A 13,029-nucleotide genomic window follows, 5' to 3' on the forward strand; every position below is an offset into this window, starting at 1 on the left:
TTTGTGCACATTCAAAACAAAACTGACTACTCTGGGGAACTCTAGTCAGCACCACTTCATTAATTTCATTTTGAACATAGTCTGAAAATCACACCTCTAACACAATGACAAAAAGATAAATTGGACTGTTTTTTTTTTGTGTGTCTTTTCTTTGCCCTGAAACCAATTTCTAGAAACAGAATTTTGCCTGTTTGCAATTATCACAAAAAAAGGGTTACAAATGCCTTTGGTGACAGTCCATTCAGAGCAAAGGTGAAAGCAGTTAGTTGCTCCAAACCCTCTACGGATTTGTGCGTGCTGACCAACGAAAAAAAATCTTAACAAAACCGATATAAAATGTTTGCGCAACCAAACAAAAAGGACATTTGAGGGCGAGCAATAACACGCTGGATGTTTGAGGTCAGGGGGCTGTAATTATCTTGGAACAATGTGGAAACGCTGCAATTAGAATGCAAATGTTTTGAGCGCATTCATTACGAGATGGAGCGCAAATCTTTGCGAAACCCGATCATTAAAAAGAAAAGTAACAACTCGCTGAAATGTTAACAGGGTCGACTTTGAAAAATCTTTTCTTCTTTGACGAAGTTGGAACACAATTTACAGACGTCAATTAAAAAGACCGCATAGACTTCAATGTTACTCAACTGTGCACTTTTCCAGCAACACTTTTAGAAGAAAAAAAAAACACAATAATGAAACACAATGACTCCATCTCGTCATTAGATTTGTCTTTATTTCAGATGTGAAAGGTGGCACAGGGTAAAACAAATCATGCGTGACAGCCTCACTGTGAGCATAAACACACACATACGTGTTTATTCCTCATCATAATTAGCTCTACGTGATATCGCTGGGTGTTCGTATACAGTATTTATGCATAGACACACACACGCAGTGCGGGGCAGCTGCGGGGCTAATTTGTTTAGAAGGAATTAATTAGACATTATTAGGGGGGAAAACAATGGAGCAGAGGCAGGGTGTTTAACGGTGGGACGTCAAAGAGGCAAACCTGTCACGGAACAATAGGCTAATATCCACCCACTGCTTCCCAGCTACTGCTCAATTACTTTATCACACAATAGGACACAGAGCACAACCACACACACACACACACACACAAATAAATGGAAGCAGCGAGCATTTTCTGATCAGCACTCAGTCTGAACGTTCACTCATGACTGAGAGACGGCAGAGGTTGTGTTTGTGTACAGATGTGTGTGTTTCTAATTGAGCAGATGTTTCGATATTAATGGTATGCACTCTTACACCTTTAGGCTGATGTTGAAGTGAAGATGAAACCCAATTACAGAACAAAATGCAGAGGTCGGGCCTGATACCATTCCTATTTTCGCCTCACGTTAATTTCTTCAGATCTTAATCCAATCTTATTCCACTCCTCTCTCAACACCTTCCCACTCTCCTTGTCTAAATCTGCTTTATCGCAGCGCTCCATGGCTGTGCTCCAAACTGCCTTCCCGTCGTGTTACAGCCACTTCCTGAGAACGGCCAATGCAGAATTGAAAGTGAACTGGGCCTGGTGGGTCCCGCGGTGAGCCAGCAGTAGGGAGCCTGCCTCGGGCCCGTGGCCTGCCGCCAGCAGCTCGGCTGCGGCTTTTTCTACGTCCCAGCCTCGTTCCTGCTGGTGGGACAGCATGTGGGAGCTGAGCAGGGGGTACAGGGTGGAGGAGACGCAGCCCACCAAGAGCCCGGCGTCCAGGAGCAACGAGAGGAGCTCGGCGTCGCAGGAGGAAGATGTCTCCTGGAGGAAAAAGACAGGAGGAAGAATTAACATACATGTGGCGATAGACTCAGGAGAAACTTTCTCTTTTTGTATGACTGCATTGTTATCCCTGTGAAACACACGCAAAGAGTAACAGCCAGCCAGTCTCTTTGCCGGGTAACCAGCTCTCATTCAGCAGATCCACTGTTTGATAAAACGCTTAAAGTGTCTGCTAGATTTGGAGACTTCAAATCTACAATGGTCTGTATAAAAACAAGAGGTGCACTTCCTGCTGCGGCAGCAGTATTTCAGGGCTGTGTGATTACAATGTTACACGCTTGAAGAAACCTGATGAGGTCAGAGTGGTCAAACGCTGTGTTGACCCTGCTGACCCTGCTGACCATCATTCCCATGGCATGTGCCTTTACACACACACACACACACACACCCACACACACACACACACACACACACACACGCTTCAGCTTTCTCATTTACCAAAAAACAATTCTGAACACAGCTATAAATAGTCCTTTACGTAATATTTTAATCCCGTCTTCCGCCTCTTTACATCAATAAATTTCATGCAAATTCAAACAGCTAACAGCCGCGGGGCTGTTGTGAGTGCTTTACAGGCCATGGTGAAGGGAGCCTGAGTGCTAAGGGTTGAAAGGCCGTCTCTCAGCTCCTCTCTGTGACTCAGTCTGTCTTCCTCTGCATCATCTCACCTGTTTGCTGTCTCTATTATTAAGCCTGCACTTGCACGACTACGCGCGCATATGCATGCGCACACGCAGGTACGGACAACAGCGAGTCCCCGTCAGGGTATTTTGGGAGCTGAGGAAGATCAATTATGAATGTGGAGCTCATGTCTTCTGTTCTGTAGTTGAGGAGGGGAGCAGACCCGGATGAATTTCTATCCCTCACCTCTAAAATCTCTCATCTCTGCGCCGGTCTCATACCATTTTTCTCTCTTTGAAGGACAATTCATCCTTAAAAACATAAAACTGTTAAAGAAAAAAAAAAACAAGGATCCCTTCACTCGTGTGATGATGGATATCAGTGAACCTGAAGGTCTCACATGAGAGCTGAGAGATGTTCAACTGTTGTCATTGACAATGACACTGTCCCTTGGTGCACATAAAAAAAGGTTTTACCTTGTAGTAAAGTGAGCAGAAATGATAAAGAACATCATCACGGCATCCCAAGATTCATAACTTCAGTGAAAAATATTCTGGATTTGCCATTTACCATTTAAATACAATATGCGTTCATGGTTGCTTTGGCACCAAAGGGAGACTTGACTTATGACAGTCAAAGAGGTACTGTATGTCATGCATGACTAATAACTTAATATTTCCCTTCCATTGACAGACGGGATCAGATGAATCATGACGAGCCGTGGGATGGAGAGAGATGACAGACATTTGTTGAGTCTTAAGACAGAGGTGGATGAGGAGGTCATCCGGTTATAATAAGAATTAAGAGAACGGAAGACAGGAGACAGGAGAAGGATGGGGAGAGTGGAAAATGTATGACAGAGAAAAGACGAAGGGAGAGAAGTGAGGAGGATAAAGGTGGCATGCACTGAAAGCATCAGATACATACATTTTTAAGCACGCCAACTGTTTCAAAGAGTCGACTGCACACTAGAATCAAGGAGAAGCACTTCAAAACAACTTAACATTTCAGCTTCAAACTTTTGATTTTGGAGCCTCAACAGAGGCCCAGAACAAATGCTCTACATGGGATTTGTGGAGCTGCAGTGAACATTGACCTATTTTGGAGCTTGATATCTTACAAAAAAAAAATGATTCAGGACTTTACAGACTTTAACTTGATATCTTACAAAAAAATTATTCAGGGTTTTACGGATAAAATATGATCAAACTGATCATCTCTATAGTGTAAACATGCTGTACGTGTGTGCAAGTTTCCACCTACACAAGACTTTTCTGTCTTAAAAGGATAAATAGTTTAAACTTGGTCTGCACACCTATTGGATATGATAACATTGTACTCAACAGAGTATCTCCTGAGATCTGGGAACACAGTGACAGTACAACAATAAAGTAAGAGGCAAGAAACACAAAGATAACATGATGAGACAGGCTGTAAACAAGACAAGTGTTTAGACAGATTATCTAAAGCCCATTGTTCGAAGGGAACACCAAAAGTGAGCGCACCTGCGATATCTTCACTGCACAGGAAAACTGCAGCAGGTACAAATAAGGATGTTTACAACGAACAGATTTGGTAATCATTTCTCTTATAAATAAGGCTGTGAAACAATTAGTCTATCAACAGCAAATTCATCTCCAATCATTTCTCTAATTGATTCACTGTTGGAGCGACTAATCGAGGACAAATGCCTTTGTCTTCTCTCTTTTTTGCAGCTTTTTCGATTAATAAGACCAAATCGTGACAATAACTGTCAGATTCATAATTTAAATAAATTGCAGCGCTACTTGCAAATACCTTTGGCTAACATGGGGATTTGTTCTGCCGTCATCTGACTGATATTAAAACAGATATCAGCTATTAAACTTGGTGAATTTGATCTTATTATTACCCACAGAGATTCACAGTACATACGTATAAAATCTGTAAAAACTGCAAAAAAAAACTTGGAACCCATCGGCTATCATCTGACAGAGATTTAGCTTTTTATTACTTTAAAAAAATATATAGATCTGCATATGAATGCAGAGGTTAGCAGAACTGTGTCTTTCTCATGATTATCACGTATCGAGTTGCTAATCGGAGGAAGTCTTGGTCTGGATATTATGCTATAATCCTCATTATTATTAATTATCAAATTACTGTTCAACTATTATGCACTGAAAAATTTGACCCACTGATGGATGAGAAGTTAGAGGTAAGTTATAACAGTTCTTCTTGTTCATCCAACAGATGCTGAAATATTTCAGTCTGAAGTGAAGGACGGCTACAAATCAGAACAAAAATGTGATAAACTGAGTTATTCCTGATTCTATTTTCACTTTTTAAATGTGGCTTTGTGGTACCATTCAAGGCCATTATTGTGATTAAAGGCCGTGTAAATATATTTGACTTGATTTGACCTGAAGGGATGCTAATCACTGAAATCACCTTCTGCAGCGTTTGGCTGTAACGAGCGCTCACACCTACAAAATACAAATGACCCTGCAAGACAGACACGTGAAGACCTCTGGTCTAAGTGCTCTACCGGGTGCTATCCAAAAATAAGAAGCAGAACACGTTTATGTCACTCTGATTTAAATGTATTACTGGACGAACCATCAGTGGGGGGAAATACAGATGCTTCAGATACCACGCCTGCAGAGCGCCAATTAGAAAGTAACAACACACGTTAAATCACGATCAGTGAGTTTGAGCTGCACGGGACATGTACAGTTTTTTTGTGCTATGAACAGTTTAGAATATTCAGTATGCGTACTGTAAACAAAACATCCAATACTTATAAATATACATACAGACATACATATATATATTCAGGCTTTCCTGCTCGTCCATTATGGAGGAGAGAAAAAGACACTGGAGCACAGGCCGCTATGCTCACACACATACACACACTTACACCTCCCAGGCTATTACTGTTTGACGGTGTCAAGAGAGACAGCAGATTTGGGTCTTAGAGTCAGTTGGATTGACAGTTGAGCTGAAAATAGATGTGAAGGAGCGGCAGAGAGATGGAGGGATGGAGGGGAATTTTGATATCAGAGCAGAGCAGATAACTTTATTTCCCTTTTTACAGCATGTGCAGACGTGTCACATACCATGTACACCTACTGTACGTATGCAGTATATGGTAGACAGTGGATCCTATACATACTGTCGTGAATCTGACATCTTCTGATTGAACCTCTACTAAAATATATGTATTACATAATATATGTGATGAGAATTGGCCTCAAACCGAAGCACAGATTGAACAATTTGATTGTTTTAAGTGTGTTTTTGCCACATTGCCATCTTTTTTGCACCACAAATTGAAGTCACAGCGCTCATCCCTCGGGTACACCGCAGCGGCAACCTCCGGTGCTAGGAAATAAAGCCAATGAGGAAGTGCTAAAAACTGTAATTCCTCAAGTGGAATTACAGGAATCCTCAATTTTTAGTGCACATGTGTATGTGTGCACTAAAAAGCCGCTCCGAGCCTTCTCTAAAGATTCAACCAACACTTTCTGTCTGTCTGCTTAAGTGAGGCGAAAACAAGAGGCGTCCTCTGTCTTGTGTGTGTGTGTGTGTGTATGTTCACACACGCAGCTAGCGTGCTCCATGAGTGAATGAACAAACACTCAGCGTGACAAGAGAACTGACACATCAAACCACAGCCATAAGATGTCCAATCCTGCTCTCGCTCTTGTTATTACCTTCTCGTTTCTCGCTGTCTCACCTGTCTGTGAAAGACAGCCAAGGTCGTCCTTCCTGCTTGATTTCAATGGCCGCTAAATGTTGCCTGATTGGTCTGGTCAATTTTTCACACTCTTGTTTTCTATTCTTGCTCTGCATGTCTCTCATTTCCTGTATATGTCTTCCTTCACCCTCTTTCTTCCTGAGCATAAACCCAGTTGAGAGCTTAATTGGAACTACCGTACACGTACAATGTCTAATGAATAATGCATGGCCAAGCCTTCTTTTATCATTTAAATCATAAAGCTTCTTTGGAATGCCAGACAACACACAACTATCTTTTTCTCTGCACCAAACTGAGCTCGCACACGCACACATACACACGCACACACACACACAACACCAAACAATCCTTACTTACAGTCCAACATGATTGAAAGTGACAGAAGAAGAGGCTGTGAAGCCAGAAAAAAAAAATATATAAAATAAAAGTGGTCTGCTGTGACGCACATGAGCAAACACACACACACACACGCAGTGTGCAAATCAGGGGATCAATGCACTGAGTTGCGAGCAAACACGGCTAGATTAACGGGTCTAATATGGCACAAAAGCTGCAAACAAGCCCGCTTCAACAAGTAATTAGACACATAATCACTCAATCATGCACTCAGACACGTCTCTTGACTTCACTCCACTGCGCAGATTAAAAAGGTGTAATTCTTTAGAGAGGTCATGGCATGGCAGATGAAGAGCTTTCTCCATATGATGTAGTCATGGATGCATTGAAAATAAATAAATAGATACAGCGTTGGAGACAGGGCTCTTCTTTCTTATGGAAACACCTCAATGGCGCATGAAGCTAAAACAGTTAAACAGATCTTGCAGCTCTTCTAGATGTTCCACATGTTATTGTTCTGAATGGATCAAATTCTGATAGTAATGAGTCATTTCACAGGTTCTAGTGACGGTTAAAACATGTACACAATGTTTTACAGCTGCTTCTTTCACAATATAAGCTGATGGGAAAAAGTATTTTTGGGACACTGTGCATCACGTGACAGATGCCATTGCTGTCATGACATGGTTTGGCCACTATGTTAAATTGGCTTCAAAGCCTGGCACTCTTTCCTGGTGTCATGACTACTAATATGACTAGCACTTACAGTACACACTAGCTAGCCACAGCTGCTGAAATCAATAAATCTGACACTGATTGTTTTGGTATTATTGTTAACTGTGTCCATGCCATGCAGAAGCTGAAAACCTTTACAGGCATAGCAACAGTAACTAAGGAAGGTGGGGCTTTACAAACACTTGATTAATTAATGAAGGAAGAGAAGGAGTAGTAGAACAGCTAAATCCAAAAAGAAGATGAGAAAGAGACTCAACGACTGATGGGACATTTTGTTGCAGCACACTTTGGTGTGGACTACAGCCGTGTATGCATGTGCTGTGTATATGCTCGCGCTGACAGCTCATTCATTTTGGCAGAGCAGCTCTCATCAGCCCCTTATCTCTGTCTTCCATTAGTCAGGCTTGTGTTAACCCCTGGCTCCCTGCTCCACTGCTCCCCTCTGCTCCTGCATGGTCCATACATCTTCACTAGGAGGAGCAGAGCAGAAAAGGTAGGAGGGCGGAGGCAGAAATAATAGGAGGGAGGGAGTTTGAATTAAAAGACCTGAAAGCCTGCATGTTCGCACTGTATTTTCCTGCATAATTAAGAACAATACAACCTCTTCTTCGTTACCTACTATCTCTGTTACTATTCTACTTTTTCTTTGTCTCCCTTTCAAGGCGTATACATACTCTAGCCCCACTCTTTTCTTCCCACCTTCCGTCTTCTACGTGAGTCAGAATGAACACAAATATATCACACTACAGACAAATAAATTACTTTCTCTCATTTACTTCTTGCGTCAAGTGGTTTTCTGTAACACCATTTTAATTAAAAACTAATCTTCAGAATTAATCTTTCTTTTTTTTTTTTTTTTTAGTGTGATCTCAGGGGCATCTCTTTTATGAAGGAAAAAAAAAAGTGTGTTTATACCGAGGAAAACAATGTGCGCAGTAATCTATGCCATCAGATACAGAGCAGAGTGCCAGCGAACACACACCTGTGGGGCAGTGCTTGAAGATAAAGCCTGCCAATCACTCAGAGTGGCATGTCGTTTTCATGTATTTAATCAGGAGCCATTGTTGTTTGCAGATAAATAAGAACAAAAGATAAATGTATGGTGCATTGTGAGCAAAATCAACCTCAGGCTTGTTGCTTTAGGCATGAAGAGGCGGGTAAATGAATGAAAAACAAAAAAGCTTCACATTTTTTTCATGATGTTTTTATGTCAGAGTTTGTTTCACAGTTAATTACCTGTTAAGCCTCCTCAGTGCACTCACTTGAATTTCTGTTCGACCAACCTCCACTAAAATCAATTATTTCTGATCCTCCCTTGATACGATCTACCGATCTGCTAATGGCTAGTGGCTGACAAGTCCCGGCTATTTGTACCTCTGATAAAAGGCCTCAGTGTATTGTGCTCTTGTACCAGCTTGAATTTGGTCGTGATGGTGAAAGACGATATGGTAAATGGACTGTATTCACCCATTCACTCTCACTTTCACACACCGATGACGGTGGATTAGCCATGCAAAGCCCTGGCCTGAATATCAGGAGCATCTCGGTTCATTGTTTGGCTTAAGGACACTTCGACACATGGACAGGAGGAGCCTGAGCGAACCCCTAAACCTCCCGAGACACGGAAGTGCTATGATCTATTCAGTTCATGCAAATTACACAAACATATTCAAACCCAAACACACAGGAGGTTTTGATTTTTTCCAGGTTTTTAAATGTGTTTCCTTGGATGTACAGTACTTTTGACCTGTGAATCCAGAGTAACTGTATCAGACAATTAGCTTTTGTGTTAGTTACAGCTTAGGGATGCTAAACTCTCTGATACAGACCATACAAGTGGAATGTATATCGTCCATGATGTGATGATCCCTCTAACGTATAGTTTCTTTGTCTGTGTCATAAAATACAGTGTCAAATACAGCTATTCAGTTCAGTTCAGTTTACCTCACGATTGCTGAACAGTTTCAGCCGCGATGACTTGCCCGACTTGTAAAAAACAGTGATATAGTAAAAACTGTGCAGTGTTTTGTTGTCTGATGAGCCTTCAAACTTTGTGGATTTGTCATTTAACTGAACTTTCTGATCATTAGATATGATCATAATTGATTCCAATGAGCTCCAAACAGATTTAAAAGTTGGGGAGGTCACTTGTATTGAAGTGGTGCTATCAGAGTGGAGTTATCAGAGTTAATATTGAGAAAGAAAAGGTCAGATTGTAGCCTCCTGATACTCTGCAACCCCCTTTTGTTAGAATATAATTTGGATGAACAGATCCTTTCAGGCAATCAGAAACACTGTCCTTCAAAACTAATTAATAGCAAACACACTTGCACCAAGCACTCGCACGAGCACATGACAAACACACAGGGACAAGTACACACCCACGTTCATACAACTGAGCAGCAGCAAACCAACACAGTTATCAGACGTATTAGATGTAAGACGATTTCTCTCCGTCTCTGCTGATGTTATCTTCACACGAACACTGTTCTGTGTTGCTCTCAACATGCCCCTGTTCATTCAGCTCTTAGGTGGCAGAGGCAAGATTATTTCTCAAAGCAGTGTCACACGCTACCCATCTTACTCCATTCATACACCCCCCCCCCGTAACTCCCCCTGATTTATCTTCTCTGTCTCAGGCTGTGCACCCTGCTCTATTCTTTCTACCTCGCTCTTGGTCTGTCAAACTTTACATGTTCATACATTTGCTCTGTCTTTTTAATTTCCCTTCTCATCCCTATTTCACCCATCCACGCTCCATTTGATTTTCTCCTCCCCGCGTTTAAATCGCATATCTTTTCCCCTCGTCCCCCTTCCTCCATCAGTCTTGCTCTCTTGTCTCTGCATGATAAAAGCAGCATGTTGCTCAGGTGTACCGATACAGGAGCTTTAATGTTTCATTTAATAGAGGCTCTATCACTTAATAGAGAAGCTTTCGCTTATCTGATCCAGGAGCAAAGAGAAGGTCTGCTGGGTCTGAGAGGACTACTTTGTGACAATTGCTTATCTGATCAGGAAACAGTGGAGAGCGGCCCGCACAGTCTTAAACTATTACTCTCTTATCAGATTGTGGCTTTCCAAAACAAGAGGATGGTTAGTAAGTTGAATGAACGTTGGCCTCTTTGGATGTTGAGATTCTTTTGGAGAACTTTGTTCTTATCTTAAGACAGTGAAGACACGCATAAAGTTCCCATCACATCTTTATCAGCAGTCTGCTCTCCTGCTGTTCTTTTTCTTTGTATTCCACCTTTTCTATTCTGTCAAACCGGTTTAGTGGAGAGTCTCTGAGACCTATGAGCAGATTGTTATTTTATTACTTGATGATGACATTGGATCTTACCTACTGACTGAAAACAGGCATTAAAGCCTCAATAAATCAACTGTACAACCACTATCACTAAAATTATTAGTAGATTCATTGGTTCCCAACGAAATAAATCTGAGGGATCATCAGATGATTAAAGTAATGATTTTTTTATTTTTTTTTTGCATTTTCCTTTTGTGAGATAAATGACACTTCTCTTCAAAATCTTTTAAATTAAACATCTCGATGAGAAAAAATAACTGATTAAGTAACTACAAGGCCGTATCCTGTGATGAGAATTCACAAGTACACACTGTTTTATTTTAAAGAGGGTCCCAACAAAAACAAACATTACAGCTGGATTATTTGACGAACAGACAATGACCTGATGACACTTGTAATAATTAATCACACCATCATTCATCAAGCACAAGCTTTCATCCAGGTCCAACTCATTCAGTTTTTATTATTGGTCAGAAATCTGAGCCCATCACACTGAGCTCAGAGATGTTGTGAAGTGCACATTTCATAATTTTTTCATGGTTAAACGATTATTTAAGCCGTCTACATTGTGTGTGCCCAATGCAATATATACAGGCCACTATTACAGTGACACTTACCGCGGTCATGCTGTTGATCTGATCCAGAGTCAGCTGCAGCAGTTGCTCATCACCACTCTCAGCCATCAGTTTGAGCGCAGGCTGCTGGAGACTCGGCTGGCTTTGGAGCAGCAGCGTGGTTATGTGTCTGATACACTGAAGAGGAGGAGGGAGAAAAAGAAGGACGGCAGGATGGATGGATGGATGGATGGATGAATGCATAGATGTGTGGATGAACAGATGAAAGGAGGGGGGATAAAAGCAAAAGAAGTTGGATAGGAATGGGGAAAGGTAATCAGAAGACAGAGTAGAAAAGAGCGAGAGAGAACAGAAGGGGAGAGTAGGAGACAGAGGAAGGGGAGAGAGTAGGCGAGGAACACTGAAGGTTAATCGATGTGCATATACTGTACAGACACGCAGGAACATAATACTTTTAAAAAGGTCTACACACAAACACACACACACTCACGACACACAGTCCTGTTGCAGCCCCATCCAGTAATATATGGATATCACAATGCAATCTGACTCCCCCATGCTCTGGCGGTTTCATTCCAGCAGATTCAAATTAAAGCTGTTTAGAACAGAGTAAAAGGCCTCTTTCTCCACCTCCCACCCCCCTTCCCACACTAATATTAGACAGCCAGGCAGACACTAGCCTATTCACACTGAATAGCATTAGCGCTAAACTAATATCACAGTCAGCTGGCGCTAGACATACAGAATGGCATTAGGCGTACCACTTCCATGGTGCTCAGCAGGGCATGAATAGCATTAAGGGCCGTCAGATATCAAAGAGCGGCTAGTGCCTATAGTACATTGCAAAAAGCATTGAGATGATGCTAACATGTTGCTGCGGGTTACATGCTTAATAGCTTTGGGTTCCTGTATTAAGATACACGGTAAAACGCTGGTACTGCAGTGAGGTTACATTGAATTCAGACAAGTTTAACCCCCTATTGTTGATGAGAATGGTAATGGCAGATGAATGGAAATACTATTTTCTTATCTACCTTGTATATTGTAAGGCGCTAACAAGTGAATTGGCTGAGTGGTTAATAACACTTTCTTCTTTGGTCTGACAAACTCAGAACACATTTATTCTTACTTTACATAGACTTTAAGCAAAAATTGTAGAAAAGTAACTTGTGACTAAACTGCCAGATCCAAGTATTTGCCTCTGATATGTAGTGGAGTAGAAGTACAGATGAGCATAAAAATGAAAATACTAATATGAAGTAAAGTTTCTAAACTTAAAGTAAATGTATTTAGTTTCCTTGCACTACTTTTTTATTCTATGAATAACGCACCATTACGTTCCCATTACTGTTACTGTATTCACCTAGTCACTGTAGCATTTACAGTGGCAAGCAGGTATAATGGTTTTTGTGGACGTTATAATTTGATCTACTTACTGCAAAGAAAAGATGACACAAGCAGATATACACACACATATCCAACGAGTGTTTGCTGATTACCTGTGCAGGCAGCTTGTGTTTGGTGTTATAGAGGGACCGCACCATGGTGACAACCTGCTGATCCAGGTCTAATGTGACCTCTGACCCCTGGCAGTGGGTCAGCAGAGCCGAGGTCAGTACCACCCAGGGGTTACGCTCTGACTGTGCCCTGGAAATAGAAAGAGCAAGACAATGTGAAAGTATGTGTTTGTGTGCAGAGCTTCTGTCTCTTCTGAGTAGAATGTAGAGTAGTACATACAAGAGTAGTCATGTGACGTATATAAGCATGAAGCCTCTATGTAATGAGTGCGTTTATGACAACAGAAGTAGGCAGTGTATAATAAAACAAACGCAACATTACAACGTGTGAAATGACTGTTCTTTTATTCATCCGTTACTTTGCATGTCACCAGATGGTAATCCTGTTAGACTATGACTGGGTCACGCCAACTGACTAC

At 41.4% G+C, this 13,029-nt stretch overlaps 1 protein-coding gene across 1 annotated transcript in view; it reads right to left on the reverse strand.

Moving 5' to 3' along the window:
- Positions 1–713: 713 nt before the first annotated feature.
- The window catches only part of nbas (NBAS subunit of NRZ tethering complex), a 152,381-nt gene continuing 140,065 nt past the window's right edge, over positions 714–13,029 (reverse strand). Inside the window, exons 51-53 of the mRNA XM_027283961.1 lie at positions 12,593–12,740; positions 11,136–11,270; positions 714–1,759 (exon numbers count right to left, since the gene is read on the reverse strand). Coding sequence (XP_027139762.1) covers positions 1,484–1,759; positions 11,136–11,270; positions 12,593–12,740 — 559 coding nt within the window. The 3' untranslated portion in view covers positions 714–1,483. The remainder of the gene's footprint in view (positions 1,760–11,135; positions 11,271–12,592; positions 12,741–13,029) is intronic.

Source organism: Larimichthys crocea, chromosome XI (assembly GCF_000972845.2).
Source record: "Larimichthys crocea isolate SSNF chromosome XI, L_crocea_2.0, whole genome shotgun sequence".
Classification (NCBI taxonomy): Eukaryota; Metazoa; Chordata; class Actinopteri; family Sciaenidae; genus Larimichthys; species Larimichthys crocea.